This window comes from Tursiops truncatus, chromosome 19 (assembly GCF_011762595.2).
Source record: "Tursiops truncatus isolate mTurTru1 chromosome 19, mTurTru1.mat.Y, whole genome shotgun sequence".
Taxonomy (NCBI): Eukaryota; Metazoa; Chordata; class Mammalia; order Artiodactyla; family Delphinidae; genus Tursiops; species Tursiops truncatus.
In genome coordinates, this window is record NC_047052.1 from 55,124,552 (window position 1) to 55,137,138 (window position 12,587).

A 12,587-nucleotide genomic window follows, 5' to 3' on the forward strand; every position below is an offset into this window, starting at 1 on the left:
ATTTGTATACCTGTGTTCACAGCAGCATTATTCACAATCGCCAAAACATGGAAACAACGCAAATGTCCATTGATGGAAGGATCAATAAACTGTGGTGTACACATACCACAGTGGAACATTGTTCAGCCTTTAAAAGGAACGAAATTCTGACACAGGCTACGACCTGGATGAACCTTTATTAGACTAAGTTAAATAATCCAGACCCAAAAGACCACACATTATACGATCCCATTTATATGAAATATCCGGAACAGGCAAATTCATAGAGACAGAAAGGGCTCTGACGTTATCAGGGGCTGCGGGAAGGGAGAATGGGAAGTTACAGCACCATTTTAGACCTCTACCGGGGTAAAATGCATGGAAACTTTGGTAAGTGTTTTGAGCAAGGTGCTGACACGGAATACTAGCTGACGGGTCTCTGTGATAGCGTGGTTTCAGGGAACTTCTCTTTGGAGCGGTGATGTTTTGAGGGCATGCCTGATGGTAAGAAATATTCATAGAGGAAAGGCAGCACGTTCAGCCTGCCCTAAAGTCTTGATGACATAAAGAGCTTGGCATTTTCATGTAAGCAGAAAATGACTGGTGTAGCTGGACTTAAGTGAGCAGAAAACTAAGACTGAAGCGATTATAAGGGTCAGATCAGGATGGCCCAACTTTCGCAGGTGATTCTTTTCCTTTTAATTATCTTTTATTTCTCTTAGTTGAAGGATAGTTAATTTACAATGTTGTATTAGTTTCACTTGTACACACAGCAATTGTTATACATACATACATATACACGTGTATTCTTACATGTATAAATACATGTATGTATGTATATATATGTAGGTATGTATATTCCTTTTCATATTCTTTTCCCTTATAGGTTATTACAAGATATTGAGTATAGTTCCCTGTGCTGTACAGTAGATCCTACCTATTTTATATATAAGTAGTGTGTATCTATTAACCCCAAACTCTTATCTCCCACCACCACCTGCTACTCCCTTTGGTAACCATGAGTTTTGTTTTCTCTGAGTCTATTTCTGTTTTGTTAATGAGTTCATTTGGACCAGGTGACTCTGCTGGAGTGGGGGAGGTCTGTCCTGTGTATTAACAGGGCTAGCAGCATCCCTGGTCTCCATCCACTAGATGTCACTAGCGCTATGCCCCCTCCAGTTGTGACAACCAAAAACGTCTCCAGACACTGCCGTATGTCCCCTGGGGGGTGCAGAATCACCCCCAGTTGAGAACCGTTGGGTTACATCATTCAGGGACTTAGAGGGCAAGATAAATTTGGATGCACAAATATCCCTTTATAATACTCCTCACTTTTCAAGCATTCCCTCATTTGATCCTCATGCAAGCCTGAGAAACGGGTTCTGCTTTAGTCCCATTCTGGTGAGAAAACTTGAGCTTAGAAGAAAATGTGCTTTTTTAGGTGAAGCTTGGGTGCTGGGAGCCAGATAAATCATTTTCCTCTGGTTTAGCACATGTTCACATGGATCTAGGCAGAGTCTCTCCCTTGTTCACTTTACGTATGCCCTTTAGTTCTCATTTCTTTTCTCCATCTCCAAGGAACAACTCTACAATATCTCATGTGAATTAGTTCATTTCTGCAAAACGTGATTTCGTACCGTGCAAAATGTAAACTGTATTGTAAATTGTGCAATGCCGTGGAAGTCATTCGTCTTTCCATTGCCCACAGAGATTTCACAGATCTGTAGAATACTGATTTGCTTCCAACACATTTATCCCTCCACTGTCCCAGTAACAGACAGCCACATCGTATCCAAATATCTCCAAGATAAACAATTCTGAGCTAAATATCATTCTACATGTGCCTCTGTGGACATACGTGAAATGTCCTTGAAACATGCACCCAACAGCAAACGCCAGCTCTTAAGTGTATCTTTCATTTACTTACTGCCAAACTGAACTCTGCATTCGCCGCACCAGTTTCTTCCCCCCCAACGGTGCAAGAGGACCCCCATACCTCCCCAATACCCCCAACATGTGGGGCTACCCAGTTTGGGACTGACAGGTACACACTGCTATATTTAAAATGGATAACCAACAAGGACCTATGTACCGCACAGGGAACTCTGCTCAGTACTCTGTAACAACCTAAACAGGAAAAGAATTTGAAAAAGAATAGATGCATGTCTGTGTATAACCGAATCACTTTGCTGTACGCCTGAAACTAACACAACGTTGTTAATCAACTGTACTCCAATATAAAATAAAAAGTTTTTAAAAATGTGGGATTACCCAGCCTTCTAATCTTTGCCAGTCCGATGGTATATTAGCTTCCTAGGACTGCCATAACAAAGTATCACAAACTGAGTTGCTTAAACAATAGAAATTTATTGTGCCATGGTTCTGGAATGTAGAAGTCTGAGATCAAGATACTGGCAGATTTCCTTCTGAGAACTGTGGGGTAGAGGTCGGGGCAGAGTGGGGGGAACTTGGTGTGTGCCTCTCCCCTAGCTTCTAGCGACTTGCTGGCAATCTTTGGTGTCCCTTGTCTTATATTTTTTAATTTTTATCTTTTTATTAATTTTTAATGGAAGTATAGTTGATTGAAGATGTGTTAGTTTCTGGTGTACAGCAAAATGACTCTGTTATACATTCTTTTTTTTATATATTAATTTATTTTATTTATTTTTGGCTGTGTTGGGTCTTCGTTGCTGCGCGCAGGCTTTCTCTAGTTGCGGCGCGTGTTTCTCACTGTGGTGGTTTTTGTTGCAGAGCACAGGCTCTAGGCGCACGGGCTTCAGTAGTTGTGGCTCTCAGGCTCTGGAGCGCAGGCTCAGTAGTTGTGGTGCACAGGCTTAGTTGCTCTGCGGCATGTGGGACCTTCCTGGACCAGGGATCGAACCTATGTCCCCTGCCCTGGCGGGTGGATTCTAAACTACTGTGCCACCAGGGAAGTGCCTCGTACATATATTCTTTTTCATGTTCTTTTCCATTATGGATTATTACAGGATATTGAAGAGAATAATTTTTAAATGTGTACACGATCATTCAGCTAGTGGGTGCAGAAGAGAATGTGAACCCTAATTAGCCCATCTATTCTAGACTCTGAGCTCTTACTACTATGCTCTCCCACCAAATGTCACTCCCCAACATCGTCCACATTATTTTTCTCCCTGGGTCTACTTCCATCAATCAACACACATTCTCAATTCCCGTCTATTTCTTCTACTCTCCACTCCAAACCACTTGGCTGTATTTCACTGACCCTACCATTAACTTTCTTCTCTACTTCCTCTCATCAAAACTTATTGAACTATTATTATTATTATTTATTTATTTATTTTGCAGTATGTGGGCCTCTCACCGCTGTGGACTCTCCCGTCGCGGAGCACAGGCTCCAGATGCACAGGCCCAGCAGCCATGGCTCACGGGCCCAGCCGCCCCGCGACATGTGGGATCCTCCCGGACCGGGGCACGAACCCGTGTCCCCTGCATCGGCAGGCGGACTCTCAACCACTGCGCCACCAGGGAAGCCCCCTTATTGAATTATTTTTAATACCAACTCCAATTCCTCTCCTGTCATTCACATCTCTTTTTGATTTTGTTCAATTTTTTTTAACATCTTTATTGGAGTATAATTGCTTTACAATGGTTAGTTTCTGCTTTACAACAAAGTGAATCAGCTATACATATATCCCCATATCTCCTCCCTCTTGTGTCTCCCTCCCTCCCACCCTCCCTATCCCACCCTTCTAGGTGATCACAAAGCACTGAGCTGATCTCCCTGTGCTATGTGGCTGCTTCCCTCTAGCTATCTATTTTACATTTGTTAGTGTATATATGTCCATGCCACTCTCTCACTTCGTCCCAGCTTACCCTTCCCCCTCCGCATGTCCTCAAGTCCATTCTCTACGTCTGCATCTTTATTCCTGTCCTGCCCCTGGGTTCTTCAGAACCTTTTTTTGTTGTTGTTAGATTCCATATATATGTGTTAGCATACGGTATTTGTTTTTCTCTTTCTGACTTACTTCACTCTGTATGACAGACTCCAGGTCCATCCACCTCATTACAAATAACTCAATTTCATTGTTTTTTATGGCTGAGTAATATTCCATTGTATATATGTACCACATCTTCTTTATCCAGTCATCTGTCGATGGACACTTTGGTTGCTTCCACGTCCTGGCTATTGTAAATAGAGCTGCAATGAACATTGTGGTACATGACTCTTTGAATTATAGTTTTCTCAGGGTATATGCCCAGTAGTGGGATTGCTGGGTTGTATGGTAGTTCTATTTTTAGTTTTCTAAGGAACCTCCATACTGTTCTCTATAGTGGCTGTATCAATTTACATTCCCACCAACAGTGCAAGAGGGTTCCCTATTCTCCACACCCTCTCCACCATTTACTGCTTGTAGTTTTTTGAGTTTTTTTTGCAGTACGCGGGCCTCTCACTGTTGTGGCCTCTCCCGTTGTGGAGCACAGGCTCCGGACGCGCAGGTTCAGCGGCCATGGCTCACAGGCCCAGCCGCCCCGCGGCATGTGGGATCTTCACGGACCGGGGCACGAACCCGTGTCCCGTGCATTGGCAGGCGGACTCTCAACCACTGCGCCACCAGGGAAGCCCTGTTTGTAGATTTTTTGATGATGGCCATTCTGAACAGTGTGAGGTGATACCTCATTGTAGTTTTGATTTGCATTTCTCTAATGATTGGTGATGTTGAGCATCTTTTCATGTGTTTGTTGGCAATCTGTATATCTTCTTTGGAGAAATGTCTATTTAGTTCTTCTGTCCATTTTTGGATTGGGTTGTTTGTTTTTTTGATATTGAGCTGCATGAGCTGCTTGTAAATTTTGGAGATTAATCCTTTGTCAGTTGCTTCACTTGCAAATATTTTCTCCCACTCTGAGGGTTGTCTTTTTGTCTTGTTTACGTTTTCCTTTGCTGTGCAAAAGCTTTTAAGTTTGTGTTCTATTTATTTTAATTGCATAACTTAAGGGGGAAGTTCACCAAAACTAGGGAAAAACCGTAAATCCCCGACCTAAACACCCTCTGCATCATTCCCTTCCCCAAGAGTAACCCTTCTGTAGTTGAATTATTGCAATTTGGTTCCTTTACAAAGAACATTTCCTTGTTCATTTTTTGCTGCTCCGAAGGCTTCAGCTCTCAGAAACTCCTAGAACGTTAGACTGAAACGCCATTAGGAACTGCCTCCTTGCCCAATTTTTTTGTCATGTGGCATGCAGGATCTTAGTTCCCCGACCAGGGATCCAACACGTGCCCCCTGCAGTGGAAGTGCCAAGTCTTAACCACTGGACGCCAGGAAAGGCCCTCCTCCTTGCCCGATTTGACTTACTTCTTTTTATAAATTTATTTTATTTATTTATTTATTTTTGGCTGCGTTGGGTCTTTGTTTCTGCACACAAGCTTTCTCTAGTTGTGGCGAGTAGGGGGTCTACGCTTCCTTGCAGTGCGTGGGCTTCTCATTGCACAGGCTTCTCTTGTTGCGGAGCACAGGCTCTAGGCACGTGGGCTTCAGTAGTTATGGCACGTGGGCTCAGTAGTGGCAGCTCACAGGCTCTAGAGCGCAGGCTCAGTAGTTGTAGTGCACGGGTTTAGATGCTCCGTGGTATGTGGGCTCTTCCCTGACCAGGGCTCGAACCCAAGTCCCCTGCACTGGCAGGCGGATTCTTAACCACTGCGCCACCAGGGAAGCCCGACTCTTACTTCTTGGCTTCTCCTTGTATTTTGGTACCAGTGAGTTCTCCTTAAACATGCTTGGACAATTGTTCCTGCTCAGTGACCCAACTCATCCTTAATGCCTGCTCCCTCTTTGCTTTCTAAGGGCCAGATCATGTGATTTGCCTCTCTCAGTAGACCATGAGTTCCTTAAGACCAGAAGCTATGCCAAGTGAAGGGGAACTTGGAGTTTTTGTCCTATTTTTGCCATTGTTCTCTCTGACATTGATTTGAAATAAAAACCAATATGAAAAATAGAAGGAAAAAAAAAAAGACCAGAAGCTATATCTTACTAATATGTATATCGTCAGCACAGGTCCAAAGAAAGAGTCAACTTCTGTGAACATTTGTTAAATAAGCAAATGAGTGGGTAACTACACAAGGAACCAGGAATCCGTTGAGAGATATGTGATGCGTCCCAGAATTTCTTTATGGTTGACAAGGCTTCTCTATTCTTGAGCCTTTGCGGGGGCTCCAAGATGATGAGTGGCGTGGGTACATGAGTAGGACAACTCACGAAGCCCCATTTTCCTTAAGGGGCACTTGAACCCTGGAGTCCACACAGCCAGTTCTGGCTCTGCTCTCTGGACAAGGTGAAGGTGGCATACACACAGGGCTATTTTATGGAATCCTCAGTGGTACAGGACGGAAGTGAATCCCCGCTCCCTGTAAGGGGGTCCTGGCGTAGCTGAGCAGGAGACTCAGAAGACTCCGGTGGGCCTTCCTCTGTGTGGACCTGCCCGCATGAAGATCCACAGTGAGGGGAGAACACCTGGGGGAGGGAGCAGGGGAAGGAGGAAAGACTCACATGCATGTCCATTTGTCTGTCCTCCTCAGGCAGGATATCCACTGAGACATCATCTGCAAGAAAAGAGGAGAGGACAGGCTTCCAGGAAGAGCCTTCAGATTATCCAGTCTTGCCATCTGTATTTCAGAGATGGATGACTGAAATCGGGGGAGGGCAGTGACATCACACCCAGTGAGGCTTGCCCCCAACCTTCTCAGCTTCTTCTAGGATGCCTTCTATCTTCCCCACCCTGGCTACCCCTACTTCTCACTCCTCTTACATTGATTTTCTTCCTGGAAGTCCATGTCTGGGCTGGAGCTAAGGGAAAGGAGATAGACGCATTCAGGTAGGTCTGAGAAATGAGACAGACACAGCATTCTCTATTGAGAGAGTCCAAATGTTCCTACCTGTTATCATTCACTTGGCCCTTGGTGTCATCCTCAGTGGCTCCTACAGAGAGTCAGTGATCAGAGTCCTGGTAGGGGACCCACAAAGCCCCTCCCCACACTCCTCCCAGGTTAACCCTTCCCCCTCCAGGACGTACTGTTTTTGGCTCGACACCAGCACAAGCAGAGGAGAAGGATAAGGAGGAAGAGGAAAGGTAGAATGCTGATGACTGAGGTCACAGTCACAGTGGGAAGGTAGTCATCTCCAGGAGGATTTAGGTAGACTTCAGGTAGATCTAGGAATTAGTAAACAGTGAAGATCTGTTATTGATCTCCTCTTGGATTAATTCATCCATTCAATAAATATTTATTGTGTGTCTTCCATATATGAGGCAAGTTATTGGATGTTTTGGAAACTGTAGTGAACCTACCCAATAACAGAGTCTAGACATGTGAACCAATACACAGAAGTTGCTACTCTTATTATATGATAAAACTATCTACCCTGCATTATAAGAGAGATTTCTTTGGGAGATGATCCCCGAAGGATAAGAAACACATAGATCTCCGAAGTGCAAGAAGAACTGCCTTCCAGGAAGAGGGAACAACATATGCAAACTCAGAGGTGAGAAGGAGTTTTGCGTGACCCACACACAGAAAGGACAAATGGTACATAATGTGAAAAATGGCTCTTGGTAAAGATAGAAACGTCAGGAGATATCAGCAAAGGTCCAAAACACTGGAAGCTGAGGAGAAGAGTCTGGATTTAAGTTTAAATGTAATAATGACCCACAAAGGGATTAACAAGCAGTGAGCTTGTAATTTTTTAAATTACTACATTTCTGGTGTGATAAATGGATTTAAGGGGCCAGGTGGAAAGTGGAGGGACAATTAGGGAACATGCTACAGGCAGCTACATGACAAATGATCATGTAATGACAATGTGGTGGTGATGAAAGAAAAAAGGGAATGGATTTGAGGATAGAAATGATGAGCTTTGAGATTTAGAGATGCAGCAGATGGGCACTGAGAGCAAAAGAGGGGCATCATATATCATTCTCGATGAATTGATCATTGGAGAGGATGCATGGCATCTATTGAGATGGGAAGACCAATACAAGGAGGAGGTTCTGAGATGTGTTGGGAGTTCTGCCGAGATTCTCATTAGGTGTCTGAGCAGATGTCAAAGATTCCATTGGATAAGAAATTCACGGGAGCATTTTTGACTGGAGTGAGTGATAAGTTTGATAGCCATCAGCAGATACTGGACAACTGAAGCAGATCATCTTTAATCTACCCATTTTAATCCAATGTTAGTCTTCCCTGTCAACTTAAGAACAAATATCATTGCTTGGCATGATAAAAACTCTCAGCAAAGTGGGCATAGAGGGAACATGTATACTTCAACATACAGACCATATAAGACAAACCTACAGCCAACATCATACTCAACAGTGAAAAGCCAAAAGCATTTCCTCTGAAGTCAGAAATAAAGACCCGGATGTCCATTCTCACCACCTTTATTCACATAGTATTGGAAGTCCTAGACACAGCAATCAGACAAGAAAAATAAGCAAAAGTCATTTGAATTGTAAAGGAGAAGTGAAGCTCCCTGTTTGCGGTTGACATGACACTATATATAAAAAAATATCCTAGATACCACCAAACTAATACTAGAGCTCATCAATGAACTTGGTAAAGTTGTAGGATATAAAATTAATATACAGAAATCTGCTGCATTTCTATACACTAACAACAAAACATCAGAAAGAGAAATTAAGGAAACAATCCCATTTACCATTACATCAAGAAGAATGAAATACCTAGGAATAAACCTACCTAAGGAGATAAAAGACCTGTACTCAGAAAACTATAAAACATTGATGAAAGAAATTGAAGATGACACAAAGAGAAAGATACATCATGTCTATGGATTGGAAAAATTAACACTGTTAAAATAGCCATACTACCTGAGGCAATCCACAGATTCAATGCAATCCCTATTAAAATGCCAATGGCATTTTTCACAGAAATAGAACAAATAATTTAAAAATTCTTATGAAAACACAAAAGACCTCAAATAGTCAAAACAATCTTGAGAAAGAAGAATAGAGCTGGATTTATCACACGCCCCACTTCAGTCTATACTACAAAGCTACAATAATCAAAACAGTATGGTACTGGCATAAAAACAGACATATAGATCAATGGAACAGGACAGAAAGCCCAGAAATAAACCCACTTAATCTGCAACAAAGAAGGCAAGAACATACAATGAAGAAAAGACAGTCTTTTCAATAAGTGATGCTGGGAAAACCAGGCAGCTACATGTAAAAGAATGAAGTTACAACATTCTCTAACACCATATACAAAAATAAACTCAAAATGGATTAAAGACCTACATGTAAGCTTGGAAACCATAAAATTCCAAGAATAAAATATAGGCAAAACACTCTTTGACATAAATTGTAGCAATATTTTTTTAATCTATCTCCCTAAAGCAAAGGGAAAAAAAGCAAAAATAAACAAATGGGACTTAATTAAACATAAAAGCTTTTGCACAGCAAAAGAAAACACTGACAAAATGAAAAGACAGGGATTTCCCTGGTGGTCCAGTGGTTAAGAATCTGCCTTCCAATGCAGGGGACTTGGGTTCAATCCCTGGTCGGGGAATTAAGATCCCGCATGCCGCGGGGCAACTAAGCCCTCATATCGCAACTACTGAGTCCGCGCACCACAACTAGAGAGCCCGCATGCCGCAACTACAGAGCCCATGCGCTCTGGAGCCTGTGCACCACAACTGCACAGTCCACGTGTTCTGAAGCCTACGCACCACAACTAGAGAGAAGTCTGCATGCCACATCGAAGAGCCTGTGGGCCACAACAAGAGATCCTACGTGCCGCAACTAAGACCCGATGCAGCCAAAAATAAATAAAGATTTTTAAAAAATGAAAACACAACCTACTGAATAGGAGAAAATATATGCAAATGATATGACCAACAAGGAGTTAGTACCCAAAATATGTAAACAGCTTATACAAAGCACCAGCAAAAAACCCCAAACAACCTGATTTAAAATGAGCAGAAGAACTGAATAGACATTTTTCCAAAGAAGACACACAGATGGCCAACAGGCACATGAAAAGATGCTCAATATCATTAATCATCAGAGAAATGCAAATTAAAACCACAACGAGGGACTTCCCTGGTGGCGCAGTGGTTAAGAATCCGCCTGCTAATGCAGGGGACACTGGTTCGAGCCCTGGTCCGGGAAGATCCTACATGCCACGGAGCAACTAAGCCTGTGCACCACAACTACTGAGCCTGCGCTCTAGAACCCGTGAGCCACAGCTACTGAAGCCCACGTGCCTAGAGCCTGTGCTCCGCAACAAGGGAAGCCACTGCAGTGAGAAGCCCACGCACAGCAACAAAGAGAAGCCCTCGCTTGCCACAAGTAGAGAAAGCCCACACACAGCAATGAAGACCCAACGCAGCCAAAAATAAATTAATTAATTAAAAAAAAAAAACACACACACAACGAGACATTCTCTCACACCAGTCGGTATGGCTATCATCAAGAAGACCACAAATAACAAGTGTTGGCAAGGATGTGGAGAAAAGGGAACCCTCATACACTGCTGGTGGGAATGTAAACTGGAGCAGGCACTATGGAGAACAGTATGGAGACTTCTCAAAAAACTAAAAATAGAACTACCACTACTGGGTATACATTCGAAAAAAATGAAAACACAAATTCTAAAAGATACATGCACCCCAATGTTCACAGCAGTACTATTTACAATAGCCAAGACAGAATCAATCCTAATTGTCCATCAGTAAATGAATAGATAAAGAAGATGTGATATAAAGATGTGATATACAGGTATATACAATGGCATATTAATCATTAAAAAAAATCTTGCCGGGTTTCCCTGGTGGCGCAGTGGTTGAGAGTCTGCCTGCCGATGCAGGGGACATGGGTTCGTGCCCTGGTCCGTGAGGATCCCACATGCCGCGGAGCGGCCGGGCCCATGAGCCATGGCCACTGAGCCTGCGCGTCCAGAGCCTGTGCTCCGCAACAGGAGAGGCCACAGCAGTGAGAGGCCCGCATACCGGAAAAAAAAAAAAAAAAATCTTGCCATTTGTGACAACATGGGTGGATCTAGAGGGTATTCTGCTATGTGAAATAAGTCAGAGAAAAGACAAATACTATACGCTCTCACTTATATGCGGAATCTAAAGAACAAAACAAACAAAACAAACAAAACAAACAAAACGAAAATAGAGTCACAGAACCAGAGAGAAATAAACGGGTGGCTGCCAAAATAAGTGAAGGGGCTTAAGAAGTACAAACCTTAAGTCATCTAATGAATAAGTGACAGGGACGAAATATACAGCACAGGGACTGTGGTCAATAATAATGTGCCCTCGGCAATGGGAAAACCTCAATAAATGTTATCTAGCAATTGTTAACATTACACAATGACCCCTAATCTGAGCAAAATGTTGTTGTCTGAGCTTGACATGCATTGTATCTTAACTGATGCAACACCATTCTTCTTCCTTTTTTTTTTTTTGGCCATGCCCCCCATGGCTTGTGGGATCTTAGTTCCCCAACCAGGGATTGAACCTGGGCCATGGCGGTGAAATCGCCAAGTCCTAACCACTGGACTCCCAGGGAACTCCCGTTATTTCATTTTAGAAAGAAGGAACTTGGGACCCAAATGCAGGAAACTGCTTGCAAAATGTCCCAGAACCAGTAAATGTTGAGGTCTTCATTTTAAATAACTTTTTTTTTTTTTTTTTAGTGGTACGCGGACCTCTCACTGCTGTGGCCTCTCCTGTTGCGGAGCACAGGCTCCAGACGCGCAGGCTCAGCGGCCATGGCTCACGGGCCCAGCCGCTCCGCGGCATGTGGGATCTTCCCGGACCGGGGCACGAACCCACGTCCCCTGCATCGGCAGGCGGACTCTCAACCACTGCGCCACCAGGGAAGCCCGAGGTCTTCATTTTACTGCAAGTCTGCCTCCTGAGTAAGAGTACCTTCCTGTGAACAAACCTTCCATAGATGAGGGAGATGGAAGCAGTTGAGGTGATAGCAAATGGAAAGGACACACAACACACCCAATGGGTGATGGTCCCATACCCACAGGGGGGTCTGGTGCCCGTACAAATGTCCCCAGTTCTCTGTGTCTGCGTTGTGAATGTTGACCTCAACTGTGTTCCCTTTCTGCATTATTTGAAAACCTGGGCATTCCCTTCTTGACTCATCTGTGCTGATGGGGAATAGCAGGGGATCAGGAAGCTTTCCAGAGAAGGGGAGAGGTTTTCCACCAGAGATTGGCATAATGGTGAAGAATTAAAACATTAAAAACAAATAACACGACGAGTGGATGAAGAGATGGTGCAGGTTAAAGGCTGGGATGCTTTCAAGGCTACTCAAGCTCATCCCTCAGTCCACTCGGCCCATTTCAGAGTTCTCTAGGCAGAAAAGGGAGAAAACACTCACCCGTTTGTGCCCGAACCCTTTGATCCCAGCAAGACACTGAAACAGAGAAAGACTTGGTAAGAGATGTCTCCCGATAATACAGTGAGTGATTCCCAAACACCTGAGCTCAGGGCATCACGTCTAGACCAAACTGAAGAAAAGTGGCCCTATGGGTGATCTCTCTATAAGTCACTGACCCCAGGACTTCATAAAGGAAGAGTCCCACG

The 12,587-nt window shown here is 43.6% G+C and overlaps 1 protein-coding gene across 3 annotated transcripts in view; it reads right to left on the reverse strand.

Moving 5' to 3' along the window:
* GP6 (glycoprotein VI platelet) overlaps window positions 1–12,587 on the reverse strand; it is a 28,340-nt gene that overhangs the window by 15,591 nt on the left and 162 nt on the right. The window contains exons 1-4 of one of the 3 annotated variants that reach the window (XM_033845848.2): window positions 7,030–7,122; window positions 6,893–6,935; window positions 6,766–6,803; window positions 6,507–6,559 (exon numbers count right to left, since the gene is read on the reverse strand). In XM_033845848.2, coding sequence (XP_033701739.1) covers window positions 6,507–6,559; window positions 6,766–6,803; window positions 6,893–6,902 — 101 coding nt within the window. In that variant the 5' untranslated portion in view covers window positions 6,903–6,935; window positions 7,030–7,122. The other 2 variants (XM_033845849.2, XM_033845847.1) reach the window with 2 other exon arrangements.